Consider the following 24,643-nt stretch of genomic DNA (forward strand, 5'->3'; position numbering starts at 1 on the left):
TGTGAGATATCAGCTTGCATTTGTGGAAAGAAACTAGTTGTGCAGGCCAAAGGAAATCTCAAATAGTTCTTTCAATATGTGGCAAGTAAGAGAAAGAATGACTGTGGAAAAATAATGCTAATAAGTGCTGATGGTCATGAGGTTATAGAAGCTGATAAAATAGTTGAGTTACTGAGTGACAACTTTGCAAGGCAGATTAATGCTCTGATATATGTGACAGAGACTTGTGTGGGAACAAAAGTAGATAAATTGGAGGTTCTTAGGAGATTGCAGAATCTCAATATAAATACAGCTGTGGGATTAGATGGGATATCAGCTCACATTTTGTGGGAATGTACAAGAGAACTAGCAATGCCTCTGACTAGGCTTTTTAATTTTAAGTCTCAGCTCTGGTAGAGTTCTAAGGGAGTGGAAAGAGGGCAAATAATTTCCTTACATAAGGGAGAGTCTAAGACTGCAGTTGCAAATTATACAGCAATCAGTATCTCAGGAGCAGTGGTAAAATTGGTCAGAAAGAGAATTTGGGAATGAGTGATGAAGATTATGATACTCTTAGGGGCAACATGGCTTTGTGAAGGGTGAGTCATGCCTTAGTAATTAGTTGGATAGAGAAAATGACTGCATGATGATTTTGCAAAAGCATTTGACTGAATACCACATGATACTCTGTTATGCAAATGAGAACAAATAGTAATGGATATGACACTGATTATGTGGATAAGAGGATGGCTGCTGGAGAGATATCAGAAAGTGGGATTTTAAGAGCAGAATCCAGGAGGAAAGCAGGTGACTAATTTTGTGCTGCAATATTCCAAGGACTATTACTGTTTAATTTGTACATGAATGATATAGGAAATAACTGGAAGGAAATATTCATTCATTTACTATGATGAAAATTAGGTAGTAATAGTTAATCAAGGCAATGTGGAGAGCTTGCAAGATGATTTAAATAGGCTGTCAGTATGGGCAAAAGATAATGGGTGTCAGTTTAATTGTAGAGAAATGTCAAGTTATGCATTTTGGGATAAATAGATTATGAGCTGTGTACCACATTGATGGAACTGTACTCCAGAAAATAATAGCTAGGAATTTAGGAGTGGTGATAGTGAGTTGAAGTTTAGAGACCATATTGCTAAGGCAGCTCATAAGATTACTTGACTATTGAAGAACACACAAGTGGAGATAAGGAATAATGCCCTGACATATCCTCATCTGGATTTCTTTGCTCAAGTCTAGTCTCCTGGGTTTCTTGGGGATGAAGAAGTATTGGAGAAGATTCACCATCTTGGTCTGTGGAATGTTCTCTATGAGAATAGATTGAGGGTATGTGGACTGCAGAAGTTGGTTGGTTGGTTAATAGGCAAAAAAGAGGGATATGATAGAAGCATTTAAGTTACTTAAAGAATTTTATAGGATTGACGGAGAGGAAATGTTTCAGCACTTGGCTAGAAGGGCCAAAACAAGAGGTCATCCCTGGAAGTTGAATGAAGGTGTGTTTAGTAGGTGTGTGATGACTATAATTTTTGCTTGGAGAGCTGTGAATGAATGGAATGAGTTGCCAGAGTCAGTTGTTAGCACTTTATCTGTTAATGGGTTCAAGAAGAGGTATGACAGATTGTGTGGATAGTTTAGGTCTCCCATGATGGGTCTTTGGATTCCAAGGAGCTGCCCGTACAATAAGAATTATTATTTCCTGAATACATGCATAAAAATTTTGGATTTCTATTAAAGAACATTGTGTTTTTATCTTCATTCCTCTACTTTTACATGGAGTGTTCTCAACTAAATCAAATAATTAATCAGATGCATGTTACATATACAGCAAATTTATAATGCAATGATTAGTACATAATTGGCACAGCCCAAAAAAAAAAATATATATATATATATATGATATTATTTTTTAGGAATCTAAGAAGTACAAAGAATGGAGGTCACTGTTTGGTCTATATCCAACTCCACTGTTCCAACTTATGCTGTGAAATAAATTCTGGATTTCTAAACTATAATCAGATAATGAATGGAAATCTCCTATTATGATGCATTTACTCTGCTCCACTGCTCCATCTTACTATCAATTCCAATTTTGTAGCTGATTCTACACTCTTTTTAATGTGTTTTCAGTATAATTTGCATAGTGAGTTATAAGTCGTGTTTGTTGTAAATTATTACTTGACACCATTTTAAAACAATTAAGCAATAATCCCTGATTGGTTAACTACAACGCCTAATATGAAGATATCACTATTGTTAATAGTGATATCTTCATATTTCTGAAAAGAATCAGTGTTGAACAATTTTCAAATGTGAACTGTGTGTGTGTGTGTGAGAGAGAGAGAGATTTGAAATTAAGGAAATCTGAATGAGAAATATTAATACTCAATTAAGAAAATATATAGTAAGCTGTCTACAAGGATAGGAAAATCAGAAACTCAATAGCACAGGAGGTTAAAGGAACAGTCCATGAAAAGAAGAAATCAGAAAGTTCTGGCTAGCAAACCAGCATATGCTCTTAGACAGTATAGAGTTTAAGAAATTTAAATTCTGTATTTTCTAATAATACTGAAGTCTTGAAGAATAATATCATTGCAGAATGCCCTGGAAGTTAATAAGATAGCTTAAAAATAGAGGAAAGAGTATACCACAAAAAAAAGAATCAAATGTTATAAAGGAGATGTTGAAACTAAAATATATACAGTATGTCAGAAGCATTTACTATGGAAACGTATTAAAGGTGTTTGCCAACTATAGAACTATAATGGAAAATAATCAGAAGGAACAGAAGTGCACTTCGATATTGAGAAGAGAAACCTGAAATGTGGAAAAGCAGCTGGATTAGATGACATTCTTTCTGAAATGCTTAAATATGTAAGGTATAAAGGTTTTATGGTGGCTGTGCTATATAATTCAGAAGGCTTATTGTACAATTTATAGAAAGGAAGTCAAACAGTATAAAACTTTTAAGGTGCATTCCAGAAAATATTTATTTAAACGTATCTGAAAAATGACTAAGAATAATTGTTGAAGGGGAAACAAGAAAGTTTAGTTTAAACCAAATAAGACTAGATTTTTACTTTCCGAGCTGCAAGATTAGTGAGTTTTGGTCCAGAACACTAAGACTGTTACTAAGAAGAAAATAAATTTGAGTACATCTGATTACAGAATTCACTAGAACAGCACAAAAGTTTTCCATAGATCTATATCATTCTTATTAGAAAGCAACAAAAGAAAGGTATGAAGTTCTTTTTCATGAACTATTCTGAGAAATGGCTTTATTATCATACTCACCAAATCAATAGTAATTTTTTGTTTTAAATTTTATGCTGTAAATTTAATTATATTTTTCTAGATAAAGCCTTCATTATTGTATAAATTGCTTCATTGATGTATAAATTTAATTAGTATTCTCTTCCGTGCTTATAAATAACTGGCACAGAAAATGACCATGAGACTTGCCTAAAAGTTTTGCTGAAAGTGAAATATTTTATGTGTATTCCATTATATCAGAACTGGAAAGTTCTGATATAACCACAAGAAAGAGCATATCTTAAAACCCTTTACCCCCCCCCCCCCCCCACACACACACTTTTCATCAAATTGTAATCATTTGTTCTTTTTCTTTTTTGTGGTTATATCAGTTGCTTTAATATCATTTTTGTTCTAGGTGTTTATCAGAACTTTCCAGACTCCCCCTTCTTATGTTGTTGATTTGGGTTGGTTAAAGATAAGCTAGCTAGCTGTCTGTAATTGTATTGTAATCGATGTAAATAAAATTTGAAATTTTTCACTTGTTTCTTTGAAAGTCTTTTTTCAATGAAAATCTATCACTGGAGCTTTATGTTCTATAGTGCAACTACCCAAAAAGTGAATCATCTTTCTTAAAGACATTAATGTTCATAACTCTATCTGCCTTCTCTCTTCCAGTTCCACCAATCCAACAACCGAGAAGAAATTCCAACATATTTATTGTTAACAATGATCTGATATAGTTTTTTCCTCTTACCCACTGAAATACATATAATCCTCCCAATATTGTTGGCATTTTCTTAATCCAGTCTCCTTCCAACTATATCACACATCAACTCAGATTATAACCTAATCTGAATTTCCTTCTCTTTCAAATGTCCTTCTTACAGTGACAGTAAGTTAAATGAAGTCTACAGCTGATACTGTTCTTTCTCAATGTTGATTACTATTCTCACTCTCCTGATCCATGCTTTCTGAAGTAATTCTTGGAATAAGACCTTGATCCCCAGTTTGACTCCACATTTCTGTCTACTATCCAGGCCTTAGTTCTCCACAAGTATGTGCAGTCCAAGAAAAAAAATTCATCGTATTTCATGTAGCGTGTGGAAAAATTTCAACTTCACTCTTTTTAAGTTTCAGTCTAAATTATCAACAAATTCAATTTTGAGTGTTGAAAGGGTGCAGAAAATTTTTCTTTGGTTTCTCAACAAGACTGTTCCTTTTTCATGCAGAAGAATGTATGTAATAAATGCCACCACTCTAACATTATCTATAGAGAAAACCACCTTACATTCTTTTCCTTCAGTTCCTGCATAGATGACCAAGGCAGATCACCTCCTGTTATACCAAGAAATATTCATGTATGCCTATGCTGGTCCTTGACTACACACCCACAAAAAAAAAAAAAAAAAATCAGGAGAATCTTAAATAGCTTCAATAGGTCTTCTAATCCTAATGTATCTTCTCCTGCATCATGATGAAAATTTCTGCTCCAGAATTAACATCTATCTTATATAATCTCTACACTCCTTTGTGCTCTTGCAAATATATCCTTCACATGGAAACAAGCCCTTATTGAGCCCATTCCTTTAGAAAAGTCAGATTCTGCCATTTAATTATCATCCATTATCCTCATCTCAGTTTTCTCAAAAACAATAGTTTTTGACTTCTTCATTTCATCAATTTCTTTACTGTCTGGTAACCCACCTATTAATTAGCAATCATTAGTATGATTCAGCTTCTCTTAATTCACAGCAGACCTAAACTATCACTAGCCTCTGGATACAAGCCATGGAAACTTGTATATTCACTCTTGATATTTCCAAAATGATACATTTTTATTTATTTTCTTCTGATTTAGTGCATCATTATTTGAAAGTTAGCCTTGAGCTACTTGAGATTAACCAATTGCATTCATAATCTCCTTTTTTCTCATTAAGAATTAGGCATTTGCTTATTCCAGCTTCACTAGGCTTTCACTAGTCACAAGTCACTAGGAAGTTCATATGTGAGGAAGTTCATGTCATGATGCAGTTACAGCAGCATTATAACATGGTGCATTGTCTTGCTGAAAGAGACAATGATTAGTTCCTTAGAAACACCACAAAGTAGGAAGCATTGCATTGTCCAGAATGTTCAGGTACGTCTCTGAGTTCACTGTTCATGGCACCACAAACAAAGGTCAGAGACCAAACCAGAAAAACAAGTCCATACCATCAACACTACCACATCCGAATTTCATAGGATTAGGCACTCTTGTAAGAGATGTTCACCAGTCAACCTCCGCACCCATCCATCTGCTCGGTAGAGGGTGTAGCATGATTCACTGCTAAACAACACAGCTTTCCAAGTTTCCACATCCCGCTGTACATGCTCTTTGCACTACTGAAGACGACACTGCATGTTGTTTGTGTTAATGTGGGGCTTGCATATAGTGGTCCTACCATGGAAACCCATGTTGTGAGCTTTGGTTCTAAATGTTTTTGAGCAGATGCAAGTTCCAGTTGATGCCAGGAACTCTGCATTCAACGTGTCAGCGATGAATGGCAGTTTTTATATATTATCCTTTGTAGCACGCACCTTACAGTCACATTCAGTAAGTGTGGTGGTTAGTAGCACTTGCAGTTGACTCCCTGCACTTCCCTCTCAGTATGGCATCGCTAATTGTTGACCTGGGATGGGATGGTCCAATTTGCCGAACAAATAGACCTTCAAAATGGCATCCTATCACAACTCTTCTTTCAAACTCCATCAGTTCCCTTCTGACAGCTATTTCACTCAGACACAGTTAGACTTGAGAGCATCATATTCCTCCAGTTGAGACTATAAACATGCGACTCGTTACATGGCACAATGCACCTTGTCCATGAGGGTGTCCATTGACTTCTTTCCAAGCAGTTTGTGTGTGTGTAAAAACTTTCTACATCTTTCTCTCATCCAGAGATTTTTATTGAGAAGGTCAAGCACCTTTTGTCTACTTGTATATGAGATATATATGATTTCTGCATTACTTCAACCTTGGTATCTCTCAGCTCTGGTCTGGGTCTCACTGTGGAGAAGACCTCAATAAAGGTCGAAACCAGTCTGGGTAGTGGCCCTTCCCATTATGCATTGCATTATACATGCCTGAAAGGAGTGTGCTTTGCATTATGGGATACATACTAAGGCAAGTCATATGAAGTCATTAGCCTCTATATACAAGTAGCTCAGATATGAATATATTTCACTCACAAAACTTTGTTTTGCTTACTTGGGAAAAGGATTAAAACCAAATATATAAAATTTCTTGGTATCTTTAATGTATACATATATATATCTTACCAACTTTAGTGAAATTATGCTTTCCAAATTATTCTGATAATTTGGTTAATTTTATTGTTAATAATGCCAATCCTGTCTTACATCTTGCTTAAAAAAAAAAAATAAAAAAATAACTTGCTGCCAATCTTTCTTGGCATGAACATGAAAAAGTAGGTTTTATCTTTGTTCAGCACAGCTATTTATTCTATATAAATTGCAAATCTATCTAACCATTGAATACTGTTTTCATAGTTGGAGTTGTGCTATTATGAGATCCATAAAAAAAGATTTAACGCAATACAGACAAGGGCAGTAAGTGAATTAATATATCTCACCAGTTTGCTCCCCCTCTCTTTTATGCAGAATTGGCATTGATAATTCTCCTGCTCACCTCTGAATGCATTAAAACACATGCAGCAGCAGCTGTTACAGCACTCTTTCATAGTTCAGCTCCAAACTCATAGAACAATTTTTTTTTCCCTCTTCATTATTTCTGCTGCCATTTTTCGAAACTGTCTCTTCTTATATGCCCTAACGAATATAATCTACAGTTTTTCAAATCCAGTGTTAACAAGTTTCTTTTCCTCCTTAACTTTCCACCCATCCATGTTACTAATGCAGAATAAGTTTTAATAACCATCGTGTATGGCATTATTAAAAAAAAAAAAAAAAAAAAATTCAAACGAACATTATGACTACATCTTATTTATGAAATACAAGGTTTTCTTATTAGTTATTATAATAATTTACAACTAGTTTTGCACTTGCATCTAGTAGCTCCTCAGGGTGGTAGATTGAGAAAGTGCAAAACTAGTTCAGTCATTGTCTAGTTGTAAATCATTATAACAGCTAATTGGGGGGGGGGGGACTGTAACACTGTGCCCTTCCATATAAAGATCCCTCTTGTCAGGACAAGAATCAAACTGGGTTTGATTCTCGTCTTGACAAGAGGAATCTTTATATGGGCTTTTTCAATTGAAGAAGGGTTAGTCGATCTCATATGGAGGTAGCAGGGTTTTTCCCTCCCGAAAATTTGAATTTTTCATCCTGAGTACAGGCAAATTGACCATGAGAACACATGCAATTGAGAGACAGAAAATACTGTTGTTGGTTGTAGTGATGGTGAGCAGTAGATGGTGTTGATAGTAGTAATGTCATTCTATGTAGGTGGAGAAGTAAATAATGAGGAGACAGAGAGATGTGTGTAGTGGAGTTCCCTCCCATGAGTCCTTGGAGTTGTCACCCAATAATAATAATACTAATCCTCCTCCTCCTCCTGATTTATGCTCATGCAAAGACTTGCACTTTACTCTGCAGGCATTCAAAACCAAATCCAGTGTATAGTGTGGTTAATCCTTATGCCTGTAGTGTCCTATGTTTATATATTGCATGTGTTCTTCTGGTCGGTTTTAAAATTTCTTGGTATCTTTAACATACATACACACACACACACACACACACACATATATTTCTGGAATGTTAGTGACCCCCCCCCCAATAACATTCTGGAAACCAAATACTAACATTCATTTGCACGTTGCCTGCCATACTTTGCTTTAAATTCATTCATCGTCACAGCACTCACAACTGATTGGCAATCGATTCCACTCATTCACCACTCTCTCCAAGAGAAAAATCTACCTCTCCTCTCCTCTCACCTTGCTAATTAAACTCTTAATTTCCAGGGATGACCCCTAATTCTCCCCATACTAGTGATGTGCTGAAAATTTTCATCTATGTCAATCCTATAACAACCTTTAAGTAACTTATATGTTTCTATCATACCTCTCTCTCCTTTTCCTCCTATCTGCCAACTTCTGTAACCCACAAATCAGTCTGTCCTCATAAGAAGCATCCCATAGACCTGCCACCATCTTCGTCATCTGCTTCTGGATCCTTTCCACCTCTTCTACCTCACCAAGGAACCTAGGTGACCAGATCCGTGCACAAGAGTCAATATAAGGCTATATCAAGGCTTTGATAAATAGGTATGATGACCTTCTTATCTCTGCTTGTTAGTGTGTTCTTCAATAACCATGTAATTATATGAGTTATTAGCGACTTTTGCAATATGGACTCTGAACTAACAGAATCCGCTATCACCCCCCCCCCAAAAAAAATCCCTAGCCTCTGGAATTTCTTGCCAATTCCCTCAATTCAGTACATAGCTGATAATCTTTTCATCCCAAAATGAATAACCTTACACTTTGCCATATTAAACTGATAGCCATTCTTCTTTGCCCATGTTCGTCAACACAAGTTGTCCTGCAAGATCTTCACATCATTACTGACTTGCTCTTCCCAGTTTTACATCATTAGCAAATAACTGGATATTTCCCCTTAAATCATATCCTGTATCATTAATGTACAAGTTAAATAGTAGTGGCCCGAGTACAGAGCCCTATGTCACACTGCTAGTCACATGTTTTCTTCTGGTTTCAACTCCTCCATAAACTACTGTCTGATGTCTATCCATTAGCTATCCTTTTATCTACCTCAGCAGCTTCATATCCAAGCCCATTTGCTCCAGTTTATGTAACAAAGTTCTGTGTGGTAATCTGTCAAATGCATTTGCAAAATCTAGCAATATCATCGTGTAACCATTCCCCTTATCAAATTCAGCTGTTGCATTATTATAAAAAGTCAGTAAATTACTGAGGCATGACCTACTCTTCACAAAACCATGCCGCCCCACATAAAGTATCCAATTTCTATCCATCCATTCCTGAATCTTGCTTCTAACCAACTTCTCCAATACCTTGGTCACCACTCCTGAGATGCTGGCTGGTCGATAATTTGTTACTTCTCTCTTGGAGCCTCCTTTATGCAACGGAATTATTTTGCCTTCTTTTCATTCCACTGAGACAAATGAGTTGATATGACTTGATAGCCAAACAAGGTTCTGTAAGATTGTATGCACCTCTGTTTCAATAGAAGCCCTTGTCACATCTGTTATTGCAATATCTCCACTTGGATGATACATTGGATGAGCGATCACTTTGCACCTTTGCAAAGTGATCACTCAGGAATTCAATTAATTCATCTGCTTCGGTCACCACCCTACCATCAGCATTCATCAAAATTATTCTACTATAATCATTCTTCCTTGTACATGCCACATACTGAAGAATTCTTTCGGATTATCTTTGGCTTGTTCAAGCTAATTTCATGTCATACACTTTTTTTTTTCCATACCAGTCATTTGTCTGTAACTCATGAGACTATTAATTGTATTCCTCTTTAAATCGCTTCCACAAGCTTTTTCTTTTCTATTTTTTTTTTTTTTTTCAAAAAAAATAAACCGAATCCGGTCCAAAAATAAACCGAACTTTTGATAGAAAATAAAACACATGGCAGTTATAATCATTCAAATCATTTATTTCAATCAATATACTCTCCCTCAGCTTCGATACAGCGTTTGGCACGGTCAATTAATTCGTTAAATGAGTTTCTTTTATCGGTTTTTGGGACACTGTTGAGGGTCTGGGTTGCTGCCGCTTGAACGTTTTCAATGGTGTCGTATCGCTTTCCTTTCATCGGCAAATGAAATCGGGGAGAGAGAAAGAAGTCACAGGGTGCTAAATCAGGTGAATACAGCAAGTGATCCAACACCCAAACTTGGTTTTTGCTCAAAAACCGTCTCACAATGTTCGAACGATGAGATGGTGCATTATCGTGCAAAAGTGACCAGCTGTCTGCATCACGATATTCATGTCGTACGCGACGAATTCTCGTTATCAATCGCTTCAAAACTTCGAGATAAAACTGACCATTGACCGTTTGGCCAGGCAGAACGAATTCTTTGTGGATAATGCCCTTGGAATCATAGAAACAAATCAGCATTGTCTTTACTTTCGACTTCTCCAAGCTACTTTTTTTCGAATGTCCCTCTTCTGGTGGTCTCCACTCAGCACTTGGCGCTTTGTTTCGGGCCCATACTCAAAATACCACGTTTCGGCACCAGTAACGATCGATTCAAGGAAGTTTGAGTCATTACGAGCGGTTTTAATGAGGTTCTTGCAGTATTCAATTCAATAGATTTTTTGGTCGTCGGTCAGCTTGTGGGGAACAAATCGCGAATTCAATTTACGATGGCCCCAAACTCTCGGTCAAAATGTTGTACACAGTTGATTTTGGAATCCCCCAATTCATCTTCAATCAATCTCATGGACGATTTCGGGTTTTCTTTGATGAAATCACGCTCTTTTTGGATGTTAATTTCGATCAGTTCAGTTTTGGGACGGCCTTGCTTTTCGTCGTCCTCAAGCATCTCACGACCAATTTGAAATCGCTTAAACCACTCGTAAACTTGAGTACGGGATAAGCATTCGTCACCGTATGCTTTTTGAAGCATTTGTTGCGTTTCGGTAAAACGTTTACCAAGTTTAACACAAAAGCCAATCTCAGCTCTCATTTTTCTCATGTTTGAAACTCATTTTCCGACCGTTCGTCAACACTGTCACTCTTGGCACTATAGCTCGGCTTCTAATGAAACAAATGTCATAAACAGTTGACATAACACTAATGAAGGTTGCCGCTTTCGAACAAAAAGATACAACACGTGGCGCCACCACCATTTTCTTCTATTTTCGAAGAGTTCGATTTCTTTTTGGACAGGAAGTATATTTATCCTCTTTACTCTAGGTATGCATTCTGTTGTGTCCTCCCTCAAACACTCCTTGACCATTTCCCATGCATTCATACCATCCTTCCACCGCATAGTGGAAAGATATTATGAGTATATCATTCCATAGCACTTCTCCAAGCAGTCTCCTGAGTATGAGATAACCCTTCTTTACAAGAAATCTATACAGTTAGCCAGGTCAAACCTACGTGATCGCTCTCACCAACTGGTGGCAAAGTAGCCACCGAAGGGTTATTTCATTTCCTTATTTTCTTTCTTTCTTTTTTTTTTTTTTTCTTCTCCCTACCTGTTTCGTGGTCGCCTCTATAAGTAGGAAGAGCAGAAGAGTTGCGTGGAAGAACACAAAGAAGGTGAAAACACCAGAGATTGGTGTTGGGGGGACGGGGGGCTTGAGCTTGTATATTCCATCTCTTTGTTCATTTTAATAGCAGAGTTAGCCAAACTTAAGTATGCGTACAGTAAATACTAAAAACAATGGCTCCAGTTCAAGTCTTACGATTTTATAAGAATAAAACTAAAGAAGTGTGTGTGTCCAACCATTTTCTTAATATATTGGTTAATATTTGTTGTTTTAAAGTGACCGCCAGTTTGTTGTATGTTTTACTGGATTAAAAAAAAAAAAAAAAAAAGAAAAAATGTCGTAGGAGACCGACCAATTCACCTTCAGTTGGAGGTGGGGATCTTTGACCCTAGTCCAAATTTGAACCCAGATTTTTCAACCTAACTGTTAACTTGCTGTGTGGCTTTATGAAACAACTGCTTCGTAAAACTGATGACCTAATTAATAATCTTTCCTTAATAGTTATCATATAATTAGTTCTATTTTAGTCTAGTTGTAGGAGAGGGGTTGCTCCATTAACAAAATAGCTTTGCTTTTTAATTTAATATTTAAAGCGTGGTTATCATGATCTTAGAATTGGATGTCAATGTCATTCTGAATTTCAGCTTTTCTATTTATTTATTTTATTTTATTTTATTTTTTGGAGGGGGGGGGTATAACTTTCGAAAAACAATAGATCCAGTCAGTAAGTTTTTCTGTGGAAATGAAAAACACTTAAGTCGTGGACCGGAAGTAAAATGTATACAGCCAATTCAGCCACAAGAGGAGAAATCGGTCATTGATAAATTCATGTTTAAAAAAACAAAACAAAACTGCTGTTATCCATTCACATCACAAAACAAAAATGGAAAAGGTTTATGCTGATTTATAAATCTCTTCCTGTATCATTCTGAAATCAGATGTTTCATAACTGTTGCATAATTTCAGGGGTGGAGGCCTGAAGTTGCTTGGAAAAGTTTCATATTTGGTCTTTAGAGCAGGGTTTCAGGACTAAGAAAAAATAAATTTAAATATATATATATATAAAATTGACTTAAATAGGGAAAAAAAAAATCCTTCGCCAACCCACGTTACAAAATGTACTGTAAGTTTGCAACATGAAAAAAAAAATAAAAATAAAAAAATAATAATAATAATTTTCAGGCGACGTCGTGGAGTGTCAGTGGCACAGAAGTCCGAAAATGAGCCTTACGCGCCTTACTTATGCAAATTTATATATGCACAATTTCTTTGTACAAAATACTAAGGAATTATGCTGCGTTCTAGCTAGTTTGAACATTTCAGAGATTAGTGCAAATATGGTTTGCCGGGTCTTTGACCTCTCACCTTTAAGAAAGTTTTGTGGCCCTTGAACATTCGAGTCAAGTGCAGTCAATCTTCCCCGAGCTGACACTACAGATTCTGTAGGACCATAAATCGTAAAAGGCAATTGACATAATTTTAAAACCACTATGAGTATTGTGTTGGAGGTCTAAGCGTTATAGCTGCAGGAGCAAAAGTGTAGGATTCACTCAAGCAAATCAGACAGTTTTAATGCAAGAGATTCATTTGCTGTAAAATTATTTGCATAACATTTCAGTGTTATTAATAATCTACTCAAGTAGTAGCAAGTACCTCTTAAACGGTACTGGTACTAGTCAAATATCTATTTAGACTTGTTTCGAAAAAAAAAATGTGCATTTCTGAACGCCTTCAGAGGTAAGAGAAACTGGTCAATCCCCGCCAAACCCATTCTTAACTCTGATCTTACATAATACACATACATCAAGGAAACACATCTGCGGTATCTAGATTGTATTAGAATGACGATATACGGGGCATACTTAGAGACATTCTTTAAACGCTAGAGAAAGGAGCCTAACCACGGGGTATGCTTTATCTGTCTGTCAGTCATTACGAAAAGAACGCTCGCTTGTACTATAAATAATCTGTCAACCGTGGGCACTTATGAAACGTCAGCTTCCACTTCTGGACGCCTGTGGTACCTATATCGGGAAGGCCGTCGCACGTGGTGTCACAGCAACGTTCGACGTCAAAGCGGAAAATACGAAGTTTAAAATCCAGCTATAATTCGTCTTTATCCTCTGTTAATGCGGTTTTTAAAATATCAGATAGTAGATATAAGAAAGACAATGAAGTGGAGTGCGTGAAAATCTCCATTTTAAGGGAATAGCGGCGGTGTGGTGTTTATCTTCGAATGTTCAGGCATTGTCCTGATTAGGTATCATACAATTTTAATATAGTTTTACTCCAGAGCAAAAGCTCTGAAGAAAGAATGCAAATTATGCGTCCAGAGCAATTATTGTGTCCCCCCCCCTAACAGAACGTCGCTTATTTTTAGCTAGAGATCATCTCATTAATAAACAACATTTTTCTTTTAAGCATTGGTTTTTTTTTTTTTTTTATGTAACTGCCACCCACGAAAGGTTGTAAACCTATAGTACATGAGCGTGCTTGTGTTTTTATTAATTTTGGTGGCCTGAAGCCACCTCAGGCCTCCGATAAGCAGGGCATGGTTCTACACCGTTCTATGGAATTCATCTACCACCCGAATACAATCACATGCGTCCATGCCTTATGCGGGTTTCAAAAACCCGCAGCCTGTTTTGGTTGGAAAACGGATACGCTATCCACTCGGCCAACCTGACTGGCAAAGATTTATTAAAGTACTGATTTATGTTTACATTATATATTTTGTTTATTGCTGTATAAATTGTTGCGCTCTGGAAGAGTGCCTCGCTTTTCTGTCCTAGTTTTGACAGCTTGAGGAGTTTTGTGTAATGTAATATAAGGGTTATAACCACTGTAAATACTTTTGTGGCTATTATCACTTTTAGATCCAAGTAGCTGTTATACAATATTTCATGTGACTTAGAATATTCATCCAAGTTTCCAAAAGCATTATAGGACAAAGAAATTCTAAGTGACTATATAAATATTTCCACCTGTAAAAGGACCTACTTTCTATTGGTCCCTTCTGGAAAACTCGGGAATTTTAATTCGCAAAAACTGTTAAATCGGCAAGTACACAATCTCCAGACAAATACACTGTTGCATTGCCTTAGTCGTCTATAATTCCAAAACGACAACTGTGGTTTTTACACAAAGAGAATAGCTTCCATGTACTATTTCTTATATGCCCCTCTAACAAGTTTTTGTCTTTATACCATATTCTTACACATCCAGATTGTGTGATTTGGTGTGGGGGGAATTCAGTTGCCGCTATGATAAGAAATAGTTCTGTGGAGAAGGGCTAGATTATGCCACAGTATAATACTATGATGAAACACACTTCCACAATAATGCGCTTCTATCACCAACATGCTTCACGGGTGGGACAGAGTGCTCTTATTTGAAATATTTGTCTATTCAGACTTCTCAATCAGATGAAAATGGCAAATAGGGATATCAGTAAGTTAATTAAATGTGACAGTGGTTCCCCAACATCCTGTGCAGCAGTTAACTATTGTTACGTACTTCTTTTTTTTTTTTTTCAAACGGCTACTATGGTTTTAGGACACATACTTAGTAAGTAGTTTGTGCCTAACTGCTTAATAAACAACTTAGGTATTTGGCTTAGGAGTGCGCCAAAAAAATTGCTCAGATACTAAGGGCGCCATGAATCAAGAGGGTTTATGAACCTCTGAAGTACTGTGCGTGGTCGGTGATGATATTTAATGGCCGTTTCAGTTCCTTGAAGAAGCAACAAAAACATGTTATTTCTAAGAGTAGACATCTGATTACGTTAGCTGGTTTATTTAAAAAAAGATTTAAGGAAAAAAAGTATCGTTTGCAGACTGCGACCATAAAATCGGGATTAGCATCTAAAACGATCGGCTCCACAAATAGCACTAAGATTCAAATGTAGACTCAAAGTGACCGATATTGTCAACTCAGACAATTGTGTGTTGCAAAAATTATGTGGACACCAGATTGTTTCACACCTCTATTTACACTAATCTCGATACACCTTTGGCCACTGCCTGAGGTAACCCTCCTACTAAATTCTTATTACTTCACCTTTCCACCAGTGGAGATTAGTCCATCTAGTTTGGAAACGGGCATGAACTCCACGAAAGAAATTGCTCAACTGGAGTAAACCTAAAGCCACGAAATATATTCAAACCTTAAATGTTAATAAACGGACAAATATTTTGATCCACTTGGTCCAAAATGGTAATTAGTTTCTTTCATTCGTAACTATCGTTTTAACTCTTACAATACGATTCAGATTCAAAAGCAAATTAAAAAAGAAAAAAAAACATTTCGTGATTATTTTTTGTGCAATATTCACAAAAACGTCTAATATAAGCCAAAAGAAAAAGTCCTACATCAGAATAGCATATTATTCCTTAGTGTATTGTATACGATCCCCATGAATGTCCTCAATATACACTGCTTGGGAAGAAGGTAATGGACACCATAGTGCGAGGAACAAACAGCTATGGTGTCCACCTTAATAAGATGTAGGAACTCCTTTTGCTGCATTCATTGCAGCAAAAGGAGTTCCTACATCATCTTGTTTAGGTTTTCAGTTTTACGGACGACTGTAGCTGAGTAGTATGGGAGGCGGTTTGAACAAGATCAAGATAAGATAAGGAATCGTGACGACGTCATTGTGTCGTCACGATTCCTTATCTTATCTTGATCTTGATGACGTCATTGTGTGCATGGCTTCATGGGTCTGGAATGTTTGGAATTTCCGTGTGGGTAAGTGTGTCACTGGCTTCAGCTCTTGTGTTTTGGTTCGCGTATGGGATTATGGGTGATGGTAGAGATAAGGATTCGTGTTGTGATTGGTGGTGCAGTTCTGACAAGATGAAGATCAAGATAAGATAAGGAATGGTGATGTGGGTGTGTGTTGTTTTCAGATGAGATAAGTGACGTCATTTGTTATTTGTAAATAAGTGACGTTGTTGTTTTGAATGGAAAGGATGATATTAGTGGATAAGAAATCGTGTCGTGATTGGTGGTCACTTCTGACAAGATCAAGATAAGATAAGGAATCGTGACGCGAATGTTTGTTATGAGATGTAGATAAGTGACGTCATTTGTTTGTTGTAAATAAGTGACGTTATTGTTTTGAATGGGAAGGATGATTTTAGTGGTTAAGTAATCGTGTCGTGATTGGTGGGACATTTCTGTCAAGATCAAGATAACATTAGGATTCGTGACGTGAATGTTTGTTGTTATTGAGTTTGGAATGATAATTTAATTTAACTATATTCTATGTCACACAAACATACAGTTTTTTTTTTTTTCTTCTATAGATGGTTGTACTAATTTTCCAATACATTTTGGGTATTTCTTTCCTGTTAAAGTGTGGGAATTCTTAGAGAAAGTCGTGATGGCTCTCGTGTTTCGAGCTTTTCTGAATAATTAATTATATACTTAAAGTACCTGTCCTTAAACATACACACATACACATTAGACATAAAAAATCGCTAATGTGTCCATGTTGATACTCTAATATATACCCTATGATTATTCTTATGGAAAAAAAAAAAAACATTCAGTATTAGAATTACGCTTACCAAACAACATGCGATCAGTTTTGTTTAAGTTAAAAAAGTACTTACAGCTTTCCAGATGACTCTTCTAAATACGAATATTCCAAAATAGTTCAATTTTATATCCACAACACAACACAAACACAAAAACCACAAAGAAGGAAATTTCTGTAAATACTGTAACCTGAACTAGTTACTTCGTCCTTTAGATTACAGACTGTAGATGCTGTGGTTTCATTTGCAATATGCCCCAGCGAGCGGTTTTCTTCAAAGAGGATGACATGACTCACATCCGTAAATTGGGGTATTGTTCAAAAGGTAGCATTTCCTCAAGTTTGTATATTTCTCAAATAATTACATATGACTAAGGACCTAGTATCAAGATGTTTGAATAACACATATCCTAAAATTATTCATTCTTCGTTACCGTCGGAATTCATTGGTATTGTAAATTAACGCTTACATTTTAATTTAGAGTAGTATCCAATTGGTTGTCTGTATTAATTCTTTCTCACTTGGGAAAGTCTATGCGCCGTTTTGTTTAGGGTAAGTGTTATTTCCGGTTTCGAATTCCGATTGCTCGAGCTTTTCTGAATAATTAATTATATACTGATGTCACTCAAACACACATACTTTTTTTTTTCCATACCTCATCTCATACCCCATTTCCCATACCCCATACCACCACCAAAAAAAATAAAAAAACGCGTTTTTTTTTTTTTTACAAAAAAGTTTTCATAAAAAACGCGTTTTTTCCTAAAAAGTTATCATAAAAAACCAGTTTTTTAATTTTTTTTTTCCCAAAAAAGTTATCAGTATCAATTGGAGGTGACATCACTAAAAGATATCCGCAAACGATGAGCTCACTCATCTCCACTTGGCTGAGCAGACATCTGGAGGAGAGGGGATGGTGAGAGACTAGGGTGATGGGGTTAGGTGGGGGGAGCATTGCAGGGAAGACATCTGTCACCCTCTGTGATATCACAGAATGAGAGACATATGTTCCCCAGAAATAATCAAACACATAACGACATTGTTGTCATGTTTTGTTTGGCTATGGAATTGTGGGTGAGATAAGATTGTTTTTGAGATAAGATATCTTGGAATTTTCCCAGGGTGACACACATCCGTCATTGTCGTCATGGTTTATCCAACACCATGTAGAAACATGTCCGTGAATCATCTGCGCAAAAGTTTCATTTTGGAAGGAACGGTCAGGGTTAAGGGTCAGGTAAACAGTACTATAAGGAAAAATAAACGAGTCAAGTGTCTTTGCAGTTACGACAATTCGTTCATCCTGTGAAGTTATCGTATTGTGTTGTGGTGATTGGTATCCAGGAAAGTAAAGTAAAATAATGGGTGAGCCACAAAAGTCATTGAAATTTTCTTTCTTCAGGAAAATAGCACGAGACAAAACTCTTCACCTAGCTCTAAAAGGATGGAAACCGATTATTATTTTAGAAGACACGTACATTGTGATGTATTTATCCTGGACCACTTGGGAAAAATTACGCAGGAAGTGGTCTGATATCCTCGGCTACTTGCAAAGAAGAGTTGACTACGAAATGGACCTCGGTGAGTGTTATATTCTGAAATGCCAAGATGGGGAACTAATACTTGATGATACAGGAGCTGATGGAAGTAAGGTTTTTTCTATTAGTTGTGAAGAAGCTGAGAGATTTTCAACAAAAATGTACGACATTAATAATCATTTACTATTTTTGGAAACTGAATTACCATCTGTTCGTATCATGGGAAAAATTATCGCCCAACATTTAAATTCATCAATGGTAAAATTAGACTTTCAAGATTTTATCCAATTCGATAAAGATTCTTTATTTTGGGACATTTACGAACATTTTACAAAAACTGTTTGTGTATATTTGCTGACAAAAGAATACACAGAATGTTTAGGGAGGCATGGTGTCATTTCCAGACTGACAATATCAAACGTATGGAAGTGTGGTTACCATGGTATCTGATTTAAAAATTCTTTTGCGTGACCAGCTATTTTGATGTAATGTAACCAAGAAACAGTGAGTAACAAAAATTTTATTCATTGAACTCTTTGGAAAATGTTAAGAGTCTAAACTAAATATTGTGAAATATTTTTAGGTAATTACATGTTTCGAATTTTTCTCAGTGAATATACTTGTAAATAGTATTTCAGCAAAATAAAATGTGCATTTGTAAACTTAAATGAACAAAGATGTGTGTTTTTGTTGTTGTGTTTTTCCACAGTGAATTTTTACTCAGTTATTCTGATTAGATCTTGATATTTAAATCCACAACTTTATATCTTAATGCAATTCTGTTTAATTATTTTAAAAAAATCACAACTGTGAAATTAATGCCAGGACAGGAAAAAAAAAAAAAAAGTGTTGAAAACGAAAATCCATGTATGGATTATTTTAGAAATTGTCTAATGCTACCTATTGACATTATTTGAGTTATCTGAAAACAAATCGTTCACATAATCGAAAATCCGAACTGTTAGAATTTGGTTATTTTTACAGAGAGAGAGAGAAAGAGAGAAGCACCTAATAAAACCAACAAAACGTGAGTTTAACACTTCTTTAAAGTTTGGCATAGAGAAAATGTTTGTACTCTACGGATAACACATATACAAATTTTACCTTTCCCCACACAAAGTAAGATAAAAACACACCAACAGTATATCCAACAGCATGTGAAAACATGTCGTTGAGTCATCTGCGCAAAAGGTTCATTTTTGAAGGAACGGTCAGGGTAGGGGATGGTAAGTGTAAACAGTACTATAAGAAAATACCAGAGAGTCGAGTGACTTAGGACTTAAGGTAATCGTTCATCTACTGCAGCTGCTGTTTTGTGTTTGTGTTTGGTAATGCAAAAATAATGGGTGAGCCACAAATTCTTTGAAAGTTTCTTTGGGAAAAGTTCTAATTGTTTAGAATTTTGTAAATGAATGTTACCATAAAGTATACGATCAGAGCTAATAATCAGTGAAATAATAATAAATAACTATTTATTTGTGGTGCCATATGAAGTAATCGAAGAAGAAGAATGAAGGAAAACGATTATGAAAAATCGACAGTGGGTGAAAAATACGAACTTTCAGTTATCATTGGGATAATTGATGTACAATTTTTGTTGAATAAGAGTTCAAATTTATTTCCTAAAGAAATTTGTATTTCTGATGGAATTAGTGTAAGATATGCAGTGACAAAATCACCTTGTAGTTGGAAAGAATTACCTGAAAGAGTTAAAAAACAGAATTCTTGGTTAATAAAATATAACCATCAGCTGAAGTGGGAAATTGGTTCACTAGCTTTGGACAAACTAAGAGATTGGATGATAGAATCAACATGCAAATATCATATATTACTTGCCAAAGGAAGAGAAAAATCAAAAACATTAACGAAGTTAATAGGGAGGCCTGTTCTTGATTTAAATGAAATTGGATGCCCGAAACGTGAAAACATGACGTGTACTTTTAAATGCTTTTGGAAACATAATGAAAGATTATGTGCTTTTAATAATTCTCTGAAGTATATGTATTGGTTTCAAAGAAATAAATACACAACCCTTAATTTTACTACAGTAATAAATTCCCAATGAACGCCAAACGAAAAATTAACTTTCAGATGAGAGTCACATTGTCAAAACCATACGATGGCAATTCCACAACCATGGAAGAACCTTTGATGTATTTTTCAATTTATTTATTTTCTGTATTGTTAGATTCAGTAAATACAATTTGTAAATAATATTTCGTTCAATAAAATGTGTAAATTTAAATGAACAAATTGGGTGTCGTATATGTGTTATACAAATTTAAGAAGGAAGATAACATTTTTTTTTTCCTTGTGAAATTTCATGCCACAAAGTAACCAGAGAATTTTTTTTTTTTGATTCATTGAATTAAAAGTCTTATTTGTTCGTTATCTACAAACAAGGTTAATGAATGAAAATTAACAGTGTGGGAAAATAATTCACAAATAAATTCTACTTACAGAAATAGGTTAAGAGCACAAGGAATCGAAGGTAAAATTAATAGTTATATTGGTAATTTCCCAACGGAAACCAAGAGTTCGAAACAAAACACACGATTTCTCACCTACTTACAGCAAAAGGCGACCGTATAAGATAAGACTTAATGAGAAATATACAGTGTTGGAAAATAAATTCTCATATACTTTATATATTTATTAATTCTGCTCAGTTATTCTGTTAGAATATGACCTGTAAAAGTAAAATACAGAAAATAACCAATCAATTTGAAAAAAAATAAATAAATAAAAATTTCACTTGTCTGAATTCCATACTCTAACAGCAATCGGAATTCGAAACCGGAAATAACACTTACCCTAAACAAAACGGCGCATAGACTTTCCCACCAAGCTTGGGCAACCTTAAGAAAAGACTTAATGAGAAATATTCAGTGTTGGAAAATAAATTCCCATATACTTTATATATTTATTAATTCTACTCAGTTATTCTGTTAGAATATGACTTTTAAAAGTAAAATACAGAAAATAACCAATCAATTTGAAAAAAAAAAAAATAATAATTTCACTTGTCTGAATTCCATACTCTAACAGCAATCGGAATTCGAAAGCGGAAATAACACTTACCCTAAACAAAACAGCGTATAGACTTTCCCACCAAACGTTGGGCACCCGTGAGAATGAATTAATACAGAGAACCAAAGGAATACTAAAATAAATTAAGTAGTCCACTAGCTTTTCTGGTTATTTACAGAAATATCTTTCAACTCCTATGTTTTGTGGTGTGAATATATGTTAGCCACAGTAACCTATAATGAAAAGTCTTTTCAGATTTGTGTTTGTGTTCTGTGAATATATGTTAATCAACAATTTGGAATATTCAGAAAACCTAGATAGTACCACGATGTTCCCATTCTGGAAAGAAATGTAAGTTTTTTTTTTTTTTTCAAAGAAATGTTACGCCAAGAAAAACACCATTTGCATTGGTGATATATGTAAATTCAATTCCTATTTCTTGCATATTGCAATGTAAATAATATCTGTGAAATAAATATGTAAACTTAAAAGAACAAACAGTGTCTTTGATGTGTTATGTATGTATGTTTAAGTAAGAACACTTTTGAAATAACCGTGAATACACACACGATTTGTTTATTTATTTATTGAACTTTAAGATCTTACTTTTAGACAAATCAAAATATCCGGATGAATTATGAATAAAATATGAACTTGATTAGAATATGAATATAGAAGAAAATACAGATGAAGTATGGAAAAAAAAAAAAAGTATGTGTGTTTGAGTGACATCAGTATATAATTAATTATTCAGAAAAGCTCGAGCAATCGGAATTCGAAACCGGAAATAACACTTACCCTAAACAAAACGGCGCATAGACTTTCCCAAGTGGGAAAGAATTAATACAGACAACCAATCGGATACTACTCTAAATTAAAATGTAAGCGTTAATTTACAATACCAATGAATTCCGACGGTAACGAAGAATGAATAATTTTAGGATATGTGTTATTCAAACATCTTGATACTAGGTCCTTAGTCATATGTAATTATTTGAGAAATATCCAAACTTGAGGAAATGCTACCTTTTGAACAATACCCCAATTTACGGATGTGAGTCATGTCATCCTCTTTGAAGAAAACCGCTCGCTGGGGCATATTGCAAATGACGAAACCACAGCATCTACGGTCTGTAATCTAAAGGACGAAGTAACTAGTTCAGGTTACAGTATTTACAGAAATTTCCTTCTTTGTGGTTTTTGTGTTTGTGTTGTGTTGTGGATATAAAATTGAACTATTTTGGAATATTCGTATTTAGAAGAGTCATCTGGAAAGCTGTAAGTACTTTTTTAACTTAAACAAAACTGATCGCATGTTGTTTGGTAAGCGTAATTCTAATACTGAATGGTTTTTTTTTTTCCATAAGAATAATCATAGGGTATATATATTAGAGTATCAACATGGACACATTAGCGATTTTTTATGTCTAATGTGTATGTGTGTATGTTTAAGGACAGGTACTTTAAGTATATAATTAATTATTCAGAAAAGCTCGAAACACGAGAGCCATCACGACTTTCTCTAAGAATTCCCACACTTTAACAGGAAAGAAATACCCAAAATGTATTGGAAAATTAGTACAACCATCTATAGAAGAAAAAAAAAAACTGTATGTTTGTGTGACAGAATATAGTTAAATTAAATTATCATTCCAAACTCAATAACAACAAACATTCACGTCACGAATCCTAATGTTATCTTGATCTTGTCAGAAATGTCCCACCAATCACGACACGATTACTTAACCACTAAAATCATCCTTCCCATTCAAAACAATAACGTCACTTATTTACAACAAACAAATGACGTCACTTATCTACATCTCATAACAAACATTCGCGTCACGATTCCTTATCTAATCTTGATCTTGTCAGAAGTGACCACCAATCACGACACGATTTCTTATCCGCTAATATCATCCTTTCCATTCAAAACAACAACGTCACTTATTTACAAATAACAAATGACGTCACTTATCTACATCTGAAAACAACACCCACCCACGTCACCATTCCTTATCCTATCTTGATCTTCATCTTGTCAGAACTGCACCACCAATCACAACACGAATCCTTATCTCTACCATCACCCATAATCCCATACGCGAACCAAAACACAAGAGCTGAAGCCAGTGACACACTTGCCCACACGGAAATTCCAAACATTCCAGACCCATGAAGCCATGCACACAATGACGTCATCAACCAATCACGTCACGATTCCTTATCTTATCTTGATCTTGTTCAAACCGCCTCCCATACTACTTAGCTGCTTCTTTAAAGGTTCTTGAATGGTAGTTATCTTCTATGTATGGCATAAGGCTCTTATCCCACTCAATGTGATGGTTAGTAGAGGCAAAGTGTGCATGAAAGGCCTGAAATATTTACTGATATACCACATCGACAACGTGATGACGTCCAATATATCAGTACAATTACGATTCCTTTTGTCAACAACCTTTCCAAAAAATTAGCTAACCTTTTAAAACCACATAGGATCAGAGTGGCATTCAAACCAATCAACACTATTCGGAAATTTTTAAGATCACCGAAAGATCCTCACCCATTCTTCAAGTACTCTGGAGTATATAATATTCCTTGCTCATGTGGTATTAGTTACGTAGGTCAGACATCTGGAAGCTTTGAAACGAGAAAGAAAGAACACATAGGATATGTCAGAAATAACAGACAAGACATTTCAGGCCTTTCATGCCACTTTGCCTCTACTAACCATCACATTGAGCGGGATAAGAGCCTTATGCCATACATAGAAGATAACTACCATTCAAGAACCTTTAAAGAAGCAGTTACAGTCGCCCGTAAAACTGAAAACCTAAACAAGAATCAAGGTCTAATTTTACCAGAAATTTGGAAAACTTTTATCAGATCATTAAACATCAAAGAAATGAACTTTCATAAGAATTACGTCTTGAGTCATCACGAATAAATCACGTTAACGAGACACGCACAATACCAATTTTTTGTATGATTTAGAACCATCGGTTATAACCTAGTCTGTAACCTTCATTTTGTGCTTACT

At 35.4% G+C, this 24,643-nt stretch overlaps 1 protein-coding gene and 1 long non-coding RNA gene across 5 annotated transcripts in view; one reads left to right on the top strand and one right to left on the bottom strand.

Annotated features, from left to right (window-relative positions):
- LOC150108202 (telomerase reverse transcriptase-like) overlaps positions 1-24,643 on the top strand; it is a 432,232-nt gene that overhangs the window by 314,487 nt on the left and 93,102 nt on the right. Inside the window, exon 32 of one of the 3 annotated variants that reach the window (XM_090390652.1) lies at positions 1,908-3,719. The exons of the other annotated variants lie outside the window; for them this stretch is intronic. Within the exon in view, the coding sequence (XP_090246778.1) occupies positions 1,908-1,982 (75 nt within the window). The 3' untranslated portion in view covers positions 1,983-3,719. Of the gene's footprint in view, positions 1-1,907; positions 3,720-24,643 lie in introns of those variants that run through there. 3 annotated transcript variants of the gene reach the window in all.
- Positions 1-24,643, bottom strand: part of LOC150108203 (uncharacterized) — a 261,776-nt gene that overhangs the window by 142,730 nt on the left and 94,403 nt on the right. The window lies entirely within an intron of this gene.

The sequence above is a fragment of the Typopeltis vanoorti genome, chromosome 3 (assembly GCF_054136105.1).
Source record: "Typopeltis vanoorti isolate ZY-2024b chromosome 3, IOZ_Tvanoo_1.0, whole genome shotgun sequence".
Lineage (NCBI taxonomy): Eukaryota > Metazoa > Arthropoda > Arachnida > Uropygi > Thelyphonidae > Typopeltis > Typopeltis vanoorti.